The sequence below is a fragment of the Dermacentor silvarum genome, chromosome 8 (genome assembly GCF_013339745.2).
Source record: "Dermacentor silvarum isolate Dsil-2018 chromosome 8, BIME_Dsil_1.4, whole genome shotgun sequence".
In the NCBI taxonomy this organism is placed as follows: domain Eukaryota; kingdom Metazoa; phylum Arthropoda; class Arachnida; order Ixodida; family Ixodidae; genus Dermacentor; species Dermacentor silvarum.
The window spans coordinates 132,153,009-132,166,940 of NC_051161.1; the positions used below are offsets into that span (position 1 = coordinate 132,153,009).

Sequence of the window (13,932 nt, forward strand, 5' to 3'; positions counted from 1 at the left end):
TATTTTCTTCTTTTTTTGTATGCTGTCTGTAGCAACACCCGTAAATAAAGCGTTAAAATCGGATACCCTGTCAGGGTTGGAAGTTAACCAAAGATCGGTAGGCCGGTTGGCTTTGGGAGCCCAAGGTAAAACCACAAATGAGGCGATGCAGGGCCACATAGATGGGCCTCCTTTAAAGTCCGAAAAGTGCAGAGCAAGATTAGAAATACTCGGGAACGTGCATGAAAATAAGTGGGTGGCTAAAGTGCACAAGTATCTGTGCCAGGAAAGCGTGGACACAAAATGGAGGAAGAGGTCAAGAAAGTTGGCAACCAAGTACAGGGTGATTGAACGGGTAAATAGACAGACAGGAGTCATCAGAAATAAACTGAGAGAAACAGAGACAGCGAATTGGATGCGAAGAATGGAAACAAAAATGAGCATGGAGATTTACAATAGATTAGAAGGGAAAATCTGTACGATAACAGAAAGAGCAGTGCCTTGCTCATTGAGGCTCGAGCTAGTAGTTCAAGGACAAAAACATACCGGAGCAAATTTTCGCAACAATGTGAGGCATGTGTATATTACAGCGAAAATCCGGAGACCACTCAGCACATCCTAACGGAATGCGAAGGGATTCACCCAGTGATACTCGGAGGTAACGTACACCTTCCGGAAGCGCTTGGATTAAGAGTGGTCGGAAGCATCAACCGGTCAGCAGTCCAGATAAGCAAGAGACGCTTAGGGTATTCGTGGAAAATAAGCGGGGAAGAAATTGACACGACCGGATCCGTTACCGGCATAGCTAGCTATACATATGTATAGCTAGCTATGTTCCCGGTATATGGTAGACAGAGAAGTTTCGAGGAAAAAAAAAGAAAGATGATGGACATGTACAAAAATGCTTGAATGAAAAGAAGGTACGGTATGCCTGATGAAATCAAGCTGGCTGGGGGACTATTTGTCTCCACCCAGTTTCAAAGGGGATACCAATAAATCATCATCATCAATATATCAAATTATCGAAGCTCGAGAGAGTAGCCCGGCTGTCGCATGGCACGTTTCTCAGCGTTCGCACGCACCGGTGCGACGCAAACTCCACACTGAGGCGTCGCTAGATCGTGCCGACTGTTCTTAGGGAAGCACGAAAAAGAAGTCCAGCTGCAGTACACACCTCATACATAACTCGTTTCAACGGTGGTAATACCTTGAGTCGCTATATTCATTCAATGCTAACGCTTTACTGCCATGAGTCATCGTAAGATGTGTTCACCGACATTTCGTTTTTTCACGGTAGTGCGGCATATTCCCCGTAGCACATACTTAGTTACCCAGGTTGGCGTCAAAGTCCTTCGTTAAAGAGCAACACACACCTACTAGCACATACCCAGGGCTCCAAGTCGATGTCAGAACCAGTACATACATACCCAGTACGTTCCCAGTACAGTACCTTAAACCGCCACGCAACCTTCATTCGAAGTAATGAAGAATAGTGTACAGAAGCTATTTCTGTAACTGGCGGTGAAGTTATAACTGCCTTGCAAGACATGTTCCTCGGAAAAGTGGCAGGAGAAGATTAAATCAAAGTCGATTTATTCTTAGATAGAAGAGATGTGCTTGAAATGCTTGTGGCCCTTTATACGCAATGCCTCACGATTTCAAGTGCACCAGAGAGCTGGAAGGATGCCAACATTATAATAATACCTAACAAGAGAGATGTTAAACAAATGAAGAAAGGACCCGCCGTGGTTGCTCAGTGGCTATGGTGTTGGGCTGCTGAGCACGAGGTCGCGGGATCGAATTCCGGCCACGGCGGCCGCATTTCGATGGGGGCGAAATGCGAAAACACCCGTGTACTTAGATTTAGGTGCACGTTAAAGAACCCTAGGTGGTCCAAATTTCCGGAGTCCCCCACTACGGCGTGCCTCATAATCAGAACTGGTTTTGGCACGTCAAACCCCATAATTTAAAAAAATGAAGAAATATAGGCCCATTAGTTTGCTTTCAGTAATGTATAAAATATTCACCAATATAATTTCCAATATAATCAAGGCAATCAAATCAAATTTATTGTCCAGTTTACATGCTGGACGGTCATTTTGGGCTAAAAGCAAAATATCAGGCAATGCAATAGTACAGCAAACAGTGTGCGCACATATACAAGAATTCACATATAATTCCAGCTATCGCGGGAATTACTCATGGTCGATATAGCAATGAACGGAAAGACAAAGAATATTTCCGTCACGGCGAGTTAACAGAATTTTGAAATTTTTTTTTACCAGAATGCATTTTAAACAACACTACAATAGCAATACCAGCTATACAAAACAATGCAACACCAGCTATCAACATAGCATGAGACTGAAGCTTGAGAAGATTAACATTTGCTAAGAAAACGAAATATGTACATCATGTACACATAACCATACACAAAGGCAGAATAATAATCACATCAGATGCATTACAAGCGAACAAAGTATGACCTGAGTTCTTTCCTACTGAAATTATCGATGTTTTTTTTATTTGTTCAAAGTGAATGGTAGGTTATGTATTAACGACTGATGCTTATAGAGTGTTCTGAAGTATGAAATTTACCATATCTCAGGATTTCTTGTTTACGCAATTATGCGACGACGCTCTAAGGAGACTATTTCTAAGGAGGCTAACTAGTTCCAAGCTAATTCTGAAGAATATCGTGCCCTATGTAATAAACAAGAAGAGCATAGGTTATCAATTCGTATAACAATAAACTTAGGGAATGCTGCTATTGTGCTTGAATAATAATTAGAGACCGGATTTTAGGCAAATCTCTATTTTGTTCCTTGCGCTCCTATCGCCCCACTTTGATATATGAGCATGAATCAGAAGTTAAGAAGGGCTTTTATGGTGTTTTTATAGTGCCTATAAATGCCGTTAATGTCTATAAATGCCTATTTTCAATATCGGCGCCTATATGACCACTATATATACCCTTAAGTATCGCTTTCGAGTGCAGTTGGAGCCCGTTATTCATGTTACCGGGCAACATTGACTGTTCGGAACTCTATGGGGTTTAACTTAGCCCTCTAGTTCAACCAACTCCTGGAGAACAACTGCTAGCATGTACCTCAAGTTTCGCTTTCGAGTGCAGTTGGAGCCCGTTATTCATGTTACCGGGCAACATTGACTGTTCGGAACTCTATTGGGTTTAACTTAGTCCTATAGTTCAACCAACTCCTGGAGAACAACCGCTAGCATGCAGCAGTGAAATGGGAGGCGCCGGCCAGCATACGCCGCCGCGCTGACATGCAGCGTGCGGTTGGCGAATGCGAAACAGCGGAGAGCCGTCAGTGGAAAGGAGAGTGAAGAGCAAAAGAAGGAATCATCATCATCATCATCATTTATTTGCCCTTACGGGCCCCTGATGGGGCATTACATAAGGGGGGGGGGGGTAACAAATGGTAACCTCGGGTCACATAAAAACAAAAACAAAAAAACACAATAATACAGGTTGCAAAAACAGGTAAACACAGTAAACACATGAAAATTAGAAAGCCGAAAAAAAGGGCTTACTAGTGGGGCTGTGGACAACACTGGTGTAATAATAACTGTTTAAATTTTACAGAATTAGTTTCATTGACGATGCCATCAGGAAGTACATTCCAATCCGATATGGCAGTCGATCGGCAGAAATGATTTATTGAAAGCGTTAGTTGAACCGTGAAGGCGTTGAACACTGTGACAATTAAAAAGGCGTCGTGATGATCTCATGGGCGGCTGAATTAGGCACTCACGTAAATGAGGAAAATTATAATACAGCTTATGAAAAAGGCAAAGACTTGCTATCTTACGACGGGATGCTAGGGAGGTTAGACCAATCGAAGCTTTGATGTTAGTAACGCTCAACCGAGAATCATATTTGGACGTTATAAAACGAGCAGCTCGATTTTGTATTACCTCTAACGCCTGGATTAGGTACTCTTGATGGGGGTTCCAGATAGGGGAAGCGTATTCAAGTTTGGTACGGATGAAAGTTTCGTATGCGATTAGGCTAACCGTGGGCGAAGCAAAAGTGAGTGATCATCTGATGAAACCTAGTGATTTAGAGACGCTTGCAGAAAGCGACGTGATGTGCTTTGACCAGCTTAGATTACTTGTTATTTCTATGCCTAGATACCTATAAGATTCCACTTGTGATAGCGCGGTAGTGTTTAGCGTGTATGAGAAGTGTAGGTTAGATCTTTTACGAGACACGTGCATGAACTTACATTTTGATACATTTAACTGCATGAGCCAAGTCGAACACCAATTTTGGATTAAGGTTAAATCATCCTGTAGCAATGACTGATCGTTAATAGTAGAGATACGTCGGTACAGAACGCAATCGTCCGCAAACAGACGAATGGATGACGAAATTTCGGCAGGAAGGTCATTGATAAAGATTAGGAACAGAAGCGGGCCAAGAACAGAGCCCTGAGGGACACCGGAGATTACGTTAGTAGAGGCAGAAGGAGGACTTTCAATGACGGTGTACTGCGAACGATCAGTTAAAAAGCAGTGAATCCATGAAAATATCAGCGGGTCAAGTGAAAGGCAAGAAAGTTTAGTCATGAGGAGCTGCTGGGGAACACGGTCAAAAGCCTTAGAAAAATCAAGGTAAATGACGTCAGTTTGAAAGGATGAGACTAGGTTTGTGTGCAGGTAAGTCGTGAATTCAAAAGTTGGGATTCATACGAAAAGCCAGACCGAAAGCCGTGTTGGTTTTTGAAGAAAAAGGAATTATTATCCAGGTGTTCTGCCACGTGGGAATAAATTATATGTTCAATAAGCTTGCATGCAATGCATGTTAACGAGATAGGACGATAATTCGACGGATCGGAGCGGCTTCCTGCCTTGAAAACCGGTGTTACTCTGCTAACCTTCCACTCGGACGGGATTTGGCCACTAGAAATAGACTGCGTGAAAATGATCTGTAGTACGCGACTGGATATTACTTTTGTGCCTTTGAGGATTTTAGCTGATATGTTGTCAGGCCCAGGGGCACTGGATATCTTCAAATTGTCAATTATTTTAGATTCCTTCTGCCGAGATACCAACTGGTGGCACTTGAGGGAAATTTGAGCTGAGCGGTATAGGAATATTAGCAGCTGGTTCCTGGGTGAAAACGGACGTGAAGTACGCATTCAAAACGTCAGAACGAAGCTCCTTCGGAACGACAGAACCATCCTGATATGATAAAGAGATGTTAAGCGAGCCACTACGATTGGGAGTTAACAAAGTCCAAAATTTTTTGGGGTTATTTCGGAACATGTCAAGTAAGTCTTTGTTGTAGAAGTGCCATTTCGTGCTCCTCAGCAACTTCGTATAATTATGCAGGCACTCTAAGTACTTTACCCATTTTAGTGCTGAATTGGAGCTCTTGGCTTCCCTGAACAACCGCTTTTTCTTGTTACATAATTTTCTTAATGAGTTTGTAAACCACGGTTTCCCGGCATCGCCGCGAATGCACACGAGGGGTACATATAATTCCATTAAAGAGATATTTTTTTCTTTATACGAAAACCAGTTTTCGTCAATAGACCTATTAGGAGCAGATTGTTCAAAGTGTTGGAGAAATTTGGCCATTTCCTCATTAATTTTGGAAAAACCTGCTTTGCTGTAGTCGCGAATGTACTTTACTGAACGTTGGCGCGAAGGAATTGAAATTGCGAGGTTGAACAACACTAACGTATGATCGCTAAGACCGTCGGTGGATGACAATGACAGAATTAGCTCAGGATTTGACACAAGGACAAGGTCAAGGGTGTTACTACCACGAGTTGGTATTCCGACAGTTTGAGCGAGGTTGAAAGAAAGAATAAGATCCAAAAAATGTTTGGAATGACGTGAAGATGCAGTTAGGTTGTCCCAATCAATGTCTGGAAAGTTAAAATCACCGCAAACCATGAGGTTAGCGCAGGGAAACTGGCTTTTGATATCAAGTAGAATGGTACTTAGGTCGTCAATGAAGGAACGATCAGAATCGGGTGGCCGGTAGCAGGCAATGATGATAGTGGCGCGATGAGCCAATGAAATGTTTACACAAAGGATTTCGCTTTTACTATTCATTGCAACCGTAGAAGAAACCAGGGTGCCCTTAACAAGAACCATCACGCCACCTCCCCGGCGACCACATCTGTCACGCCGGAAAAAAGCGAAAGACTGCTGTTCGTGCAAAATTTCGTGATTATCAAATATCAGGTGTGAGCCAAGTTTCAGTAAAGATGGCAATATCAGTGCTGTTGTCATCCAATATAGCTTCGACAGCGTCTTTCTTTGGGAAGTAGCTTCGGATATTGGTTAGTAAAACTGATACAGATTTATTTCTTGGGATAGAGCTTGCGTGGTTGGGAGTTTCCAAAGGGTGGTGCACCAAAGACTTAGGTGCATGCAGTGAACGCTATGAATTTAGCTCGACTACAGAATCAGTTCCAGCATCGTACACAAACTGTTTGTTGTTCATAATAAGCTTATCAAAACGGATTTTGAAAAAAGCAGTACTCTGCTTACCATACGAAAAAAGTTTCTTCCTTGCCAAGCGCACACGCGCAGAATAGTCTTCACGGACTGAAAACGGCGAATTTTTTAGCTTTGAACTGGCAGACAGAATTTGCCCTTTGTCTTTGAATCTCAAGAAACTGACAATAATCGGGCGGTTCTTTCCTGGCTGGTAGCGGCCAAGTCTGTGGGCACGTTCAATATCATGACTATTAATGGTGATATCGAGCTCCTGGGAGCAGAATGAAGTGATACGTGATTCAGATTGGGACCACGTTTCATCTTGCTTATCGGTGATCCCAAAAAACAGCAAGTTAGTGCGTCGAAGACGATTCTCGGCGTCGTCGCATTTGTTCGAAAGCAGTTTAATGTCCGAGGAAAGTTTAGCCATATCGGGATCGGCTACAGAGCTTGTACAACTTAACTGATTTGTTTCCGCGATTTTTTCTAGGGCGTCGACTCGCGAGGAAAGGCTAGAAATCGAATCCTCCACCTTCGACTGAGCGGCGCGAATCAGCGCTAGTTCACTTAACACAGTATTCTGAGAGCATTCAATGCGGGATATGGCCATAGCGATGGATTCAAGGGACGGCTGAGGATTACTATTCCCATCGGGTCCTGGGTTCAATTCGACGTCCCCAGCCAACACTAACAGAAGGCAAACGACATAGGCGTTGATACACTGGTAACACAATATGAACATTGATTTCCGAAAGCAATCGATGGCGTCAGTGGGGCACGACACCGCAAGCAGAAAAGCGTTATCAGAGCGAATGCAATTAGTATTAGGCAAGTAACCAACCTGCATGAAAAAGGGCATTCTCATGACCAGCATAGTTGCGGTGGCGTGCCCCGAGTGATTGCGGCATGGTGGCGGTATTTGTAGACCATCCGAAGCGGCTGCACAGAGCGTAGCACTTGGTTGCCAGATGTGGAAAGGGTCCGACGTTGGAGGCAGCGCGTAAGGCCCGGCGTCACTTGCGTTGACTGAGCTGTCGGTTTGTCGCCAAACGTCCCAGTGATGGTCCAGGTCGCAACAGCTGCCTTGACAGCACAACGGCGTTGACGTGACGATCAAAAATAGCGCGGCCTGCATGAAAAAGGGCATTCTCGTGACCAGCATAGTTGCGGTGGCGTGCCCCGAGTGATTGCAGCATGGTGGCGGTATTTGTAGACCATCCGAAGCGGCTGCACAGAGCGTAGCACTTGGTTGCCAGATGTGGAAACGGTCCGACGTTGGAGGCAGCGCGTAAGGCCCGGCGTCACTTGCGTTGACTGTGCTGTCGGTTTGTCGCCAAACGTCCCAGTGATGGTCCAGGTCGCAACAGCTGCCTTGACAGCTCAACGGCGTTGACGTGACGATCAAAAATAGCGCGGCCTGCATGAAAAAGGGCATTCTCGTGACCAGCATAGTTGCGGTGGCGTGCCCAATAAAACTGTTATGCCCAAGCGGCTTTTGTTTTGTTTGTAATTTACTTTTTAAGGTGTTCACCACCGTCAAGCATTCCTTCTCAGCGTACAAGATCATTCTCAGTGACAACAGGCACAATTTTGAATCCAAAAATCTGGAGATGGTGGTAGTTTGCTATTGTTTCCACGATATTCACAGTGATTATTAGACTACGTTCCGCGTGCCCTCTAAACAGATTTCTTCAAACATGTGCGCTTCAAATGGACGGAAGTGAATTTGGCGGTGTTGGCACGTTTTGCCTGTACAATTCGGATAATGTCATTGTATATGAGAAAATTGCCAGAGTTGTACCTAACAGTCCTCAAGTAAGAACATGTTAATTTATTAATAAATCGTAGTCTCTTTTGCATTTATTATTTATATGTTGTTGTTGTGTCTTAATTTAATTGCCTGAGGCAGACAAAAAAGTAGCGTTTTTTTAATCAGTATTCCCAGCTTTGAAGTATTCTTTTTCATGCCTGTTTCACTATATGCGATGCTCGAGTACAGTGGCCGTTGAACATGAATATGAGCGGTGTGCTTGTACAATTACGCCAATTGATCGTCATTAGTTCAGCAGTTTGATGGCGCAATAGCACGGCTATGTTCAACTGTTGGCGCCTTTGTGCCATCATGCACAATAACATTTCTAGTTTTTTTTTGTCATAGATATAGGTCGCGCACGTCTTCGTTTGAAATAATTTGCATTTATGTAAAGATTTGTTGTGCCTATATTTACGACGTTGGAGGCCTAAAACATTGTTTTGCCTGCATATGTTTGGCGCCTAAAACACGCTTTCTAGTGCCTAAAGACCTGGGCTCTAATAATAATGTACATCTCCAACATAGCATTTCTTCTTTCTGGGTTTTATGGGCCAAAACCAGTTCTGATTATGAGGCACGCCGTATAGGAGGGCTCCGGATTGATTTTGACCAACTGGGGTCCTTTAACTTGAACTACAACGCAAGCACACGGGCGTTTTCGCATTTCGCCTGCATGGACATGCGACGGCCAGGATTTGATCCCGTGATCTCGTGCACAGCAGCGCAACACCTTAGCTGACTGAGCCACCACGGTGGGTTTCCAACATAGCAAATGATCTTCTTCCGCATCATAAGAACTTTATGTATGTTAGTTTTGGTTGGTGTACACCAGATTAAAGCGCAATAATATAAGTGTGAGTTAAATAATACATTGTAAATCTGCACTTTGGCTCTTATAGTAAGTATACTACGACATCGTGGCACAACCCCTGTCACGGAAGAAACCTTTTTACAGAGTTAAACTTTAATTACAGAGAAAAATTTTATGACTGTCAACTATTTATATTTCTTGACCTTCAAATGTGATGATATTGTTTAACTGCAGTAATTATTCTTGGAGGGAAAAATGAGTATCTTAGTTTTAGTCGCCATAATTTTAATTTGGTTTAGTTGAGACCAGGTAGATAGGCTTTCTAGCCATTCATTACATTTTACTGTTAAGTTCATTTCCAGATATTATGACATTGCTGTCATCTGCATGTAAAATGAATTTAGCTTTAGCATCGATTTTTACAATATCATTGATGTAGACGTTAAATAAAGGTGGTCCTAGTACGCTTCCTTGTGGTACGCCAAATCTGTTCATTAGGAAAGACGACATGTGACCGTTCGCACACACAGTCTGGAATCTGTCACTTCGATAAGATTTAAATAGAGATAAACAGATAACATGTATTCCGTAACGCTCCAGTTTTTCTAATAAGATATTGTGGCTGAGGCAGTCGAATGCCTTACTAAAGTCTATAAATAGAGCAATCGTATATATATATATATATATATATATATATATTCCTTTCTATATGTTTATTACGTTTTCCTTTATTGACAGTAGGGCTGTTTCTGTTCATCTATGTTTCCAAAATCCATGTTGTGCATTAGTTATAACACCAAATTAATCAAATAAATTGACCATACGACAGTGAATAATTTTTTCGAGGCCTTCCGAAAACACAGGCAACATCGAAATTGGACTGTAGTTTTTTGGGTCATTAGGACTACCGCCTTTCAAAATTGACGAAACTTTAGCGTACTTAATTGCTTTGGAAAAGACGCCTGATTAAAGCGGTAAATTGAATATGTGAGATAGAACGGGGGAAATGAAAGTTATGCAATGCTTAATGGGTACTAATTGTAGGTTATTGATGTCTAAGGCCTTACTGTTATTTAAGGAATTAAATGTGGTGCACACTTCATATTAGTCGGTAGGCTGAAAGTAAATGCTATCGGTAATAATACTAGCCTTTTTTGTTCCCGAAGTTGCTCTGAGGAGGGGGTAGGCAGGAGGAATGGAAGCGTAAATGAAGTGTTGATTAAAGTGATCTGCAAGGGCCTCACCGCTCAATTCAGTACCGTCATGAAGTACACTGGCTGGAACGCTCGTTTTCTTGCGACGGCCAAAAACGTCATTGATTATTTTCCATGTCTTATTAGGGTGCTGCCTTGTGGCAGTTAAGAAAAGCTGCTCATAATAAGCCCGTTTAGCAAGCCAAAGTTCCGAATTTAATTTCTTTTGAAAAATGTTTCATTCTTTTAAATGCAATGTAGAACGTGACTGTAAAAATGAATGAGATATGTAATTTTTACGTCGTATAATTTTCATGTGTTCTTTCGTTATCCACGGCTTTCTTGCTTTTTTGGTGGTCTTATATGTTTCTTACGAAAATGCTTTTCATATACTTTTAAAAATGCTTCATAATTTCAATGTATCACTGACGTCTGTTCTTTTTCAAGAGAGATAACCAGTCTTGCTACATTACTTCACCCTTAAAGGCGACCAGCCCGCTCTCCGAAATACACTGAACAGGGAAAATTTCTATATCAACATTTCTAATGCCTTTTTTGTTTTTGTACAGTGCATAGACAGGACAGTGATTGCTCAGGTCCGAAACAGTAGTACCAGCGGTGTAAGTTTTAGTTTGGACGTTTGTTACCAGAACGTCGAGGCACGGCAATGTGGAACATGTAATGGGAGTTGGTGTGGTAATTAAATTTTTGAAACCAAACGCTGGCAATAATGTATCAAATTCCCTACAGGTGTTGCTGTTTTCCAAAATATTGATATTGAAGTCGCCACCGCAGGTCAGGTGAAAGTTATTCTTGCAGATAAAATCCAAGAAACATTAATAAAATTCAATGAAACGCCTGCAGTTTCCAACTGGTGGGCGATAGACGACAGCAAATACTTCACTATTATTTAGTATTGTGAGAAGTTCGTAGAAGAAGTTCTGTTAGAAGTTGTGTTGACACGCAGTACTGATGCAGCAAAACACATTTCTTCTGTATAGTCACCAGAAGCGCTACACCTCGTCCACGTTTTTCTGGCCTATTGAGAAAGAAACAATCGTATCCATGTAGCTCCAACTTGCTACAACCAGTTGTACACCAGGTTTCAGATTGCCTAATAACATCCAGTTTAAATGAGAATTGGTCTAAGTGAAGCGAGATATCATCGCCTTTATTCACTGCAGGGTGGGTGTTATCTGTCATGTCAATCAGTAAAACTGATTGGCAAGACGGATAACTAGATTTAATAGCGGAAGGTGACACTAACTTTAGGTATACGCAATCGTTATCCATTGTGACAATATGCTGAAAGGCTCAGCTCACGCCGTCACGTGCGCTTGCGCGGTTGCGATCGTCGGCCTCGAAAATACCTTATCAATGTCATGCTCATTCTAAACGTGCACGGCGGGTGTATCGTCACTTTGCTTCGCATAAATTTTCCCGCTAAACGACCAGACAGATTGCCATTTGTATTCATATTTATTCTTGACGGCAAGAGCTACAAGTTTCTTTAAGGCTGGGCAAAGATGCTCGTTCAAATAGGTAGCATTTCCTGTGGCCAATCCGACGTCTTTATTTGTGAGACGAGCTCTCTTTACCTTCTTTAGAATGCTGTTTCGCTTTTCACGTGACTTCAACTGGACCATGACGTTACATTTGCTGGTACCTGGAGACGGCAATCGATGACAGGCCTCGATATCACCTTCAGTTATCGGCTCACTTGTGGCACCACCAATCTTGGACACAATATTAAGAACAGATTCATCGTCTTGTTTTAGTGCTCCTTGTATTTCTAGGTTACCCTTCCTCGAATACTGTTCTGCGAGAACAAGCCGTGTGTTGAGATTCCGGCTTCTGCTTTCAAGAAACTTCCGTTCGGCACGAAGCACCGCATTCTCACTTTCATGATTCCTGCTCCTTGCAACCACATCGTCCAGTTTCTTCTAGTGCTCCTTGATTGAAATGAAGGCAAACTGAAGACTTTGTGCGATATTTCTCTACTCGTTTTTTAGGTTTCGGATTTCTTTTCGCAAATCCCTTTTAAGGAAATCGCGGAAAGTTTTCATTTCTTCTTTCATCTCTTCTTTCAGCTTGAGTAGCTCTGCCGCCACCGTGAGCCTAGTTATATCATCTGTCATTTTCCAGTACAGACGGGCAAATACAAGTCAATTCGAAATTCACTATTCGGCCGTAGTGACGAAGCTTCGAGATCCATCAGGGAAATAAATAGGCAACATAATGCAAACACTAACCTGTCATAAAAAATGCCGAAAGGTTAAGCGTGCACACAGCTGTCGCCGCAACTGCCAAGTGAAAGCTGCTATGACCACGGCGCTCCTTTTGTAGCATGCAGAACTTCACGTTGAGCCTTGCCACAGGGCGCAGACGCAGCCGACAATGACGCCTCCTGGTGCCAGACGCTGGATGTCTTCCGAAAAGCAGAAGACCGCGTGGGCGCTTGGTGCGGCTGCTTGAAATGCCCTGTGATAAGACTGCCGAAAAGACAAGCTCGAGCAAACCGCTGTCACCGCTACTGCCAAGTGAGAACTTGGCAGTGAACTTGACTTCAGTGAACCAAGGGAACAGGCTGGCTTCAGGAAGGGATATTCTACAACGAATAACGTCCATGTCGTCAATCAGGTAAGTGAGAAATCTGCGCAATACAATCAATCTCTCTATATGTTTAGAATATGAAAATGCAATTGATGAAGTAGAGATACCAGAAGTCTCGAGGAATTGCGTAATGAAGGAATACAGGAGGCATACATGACTATCTTGGCAAATATCTACACAGACTCCAGAGCTACTTTGGTTCTCCACAAGACAAGTAGACAGTTATCTGTGATTACTCATGCAAAAAAAATATCTTTAGGCGAGACCGGTTGAAAGGCTGAAGACAGCACATTTCGTATACCTAAACACAGACGAGGTGGAGTTGAAGGAACAAATTGAAGCACTCTTTTTCGCAAAACAGTACTTTCAATTCGTGTATGTCCTTTTATTATATTTCGTTGTGGAATTTATGCTAAAAATAGTGCACAAAATTTAAGAATCCAAATTCTCATTTTAACTCCTAGTATATTGAAGTAACAGGTGTGGTAATGCTGCTTTCTCAACAGCTGTCTGAAAACATTGATCAGTTTCTTACAGGTAAATTATCTTGACCCCTGAATTTCTTATTCACTTGTCAATAAGCCACTGACGGGATAGATTGTTCAACCTTTTATTGCGATAGCAATTATATGGACACTTCAAGAGGATTTCTGCCGTCGGCGTCGCCGTCTTCATCACCGTGAGGTTCTGTATAAAGTCCAAGGGCGATAAAATCGTTGCAGCGCACACGGTATGTGCGAGTGAAAGCGCGCAGGGGACCCGCGCTTTCACGTAAAGCGAACGCTCAGCGGAGAGCATACGCGACTTGTTCCGTCCCGCGAAAGGCCATGGGGGTATGAGAGGGAGGGATGCGGGTGACGCTGTGCTGCGGCATCAAATTGGTATCTTGCAACCGGGCGCCAGGGGAAGTGGCGCCTCAATCTTAAACGCGAAAGGAGGAAAGCAGGAAGGCAGCGCGGGAGGGAGGGGAGCGGCTTCTAATCTGCCGACAACTCCGGACTTGTACTTTGCGCCAGTGTTGGCTATCGCGCACGCCGTTTTTT

General features: G+C 43.0%; 1 protein-coding gene across 1 annotated transcript; it reads right to left on the reverse strand.

Annotated features, from left to right (window-relative positions):
- Positions 1–6,400: 6,400 nt before the first annotated feature.
- Positions 6,401–7,333, reverse strand: LOC125947721 (uncharacterized). The gene has a single exon (XM_049672974.1). The coding sequence runs from the start codon at positions 7,331–7,333 to the stop codon at positions 6,401–6,403; it is 933 nt and encodes a 310-aa protein (XP_049528931.1).
- Positions 7,334–13,932: the final 6,599 nt, after the last annotated feature.

Bases quoted from the DNA above. Each gene is read 5' to 3' on its own strand.
- LOC125947721 (XM_049672974.1), bottom strand. From the start codon at position 7,333: ATGCTGGTCATGAGAATGCCCTTTTTCATGCAGGTTGGTTACTTGCCT.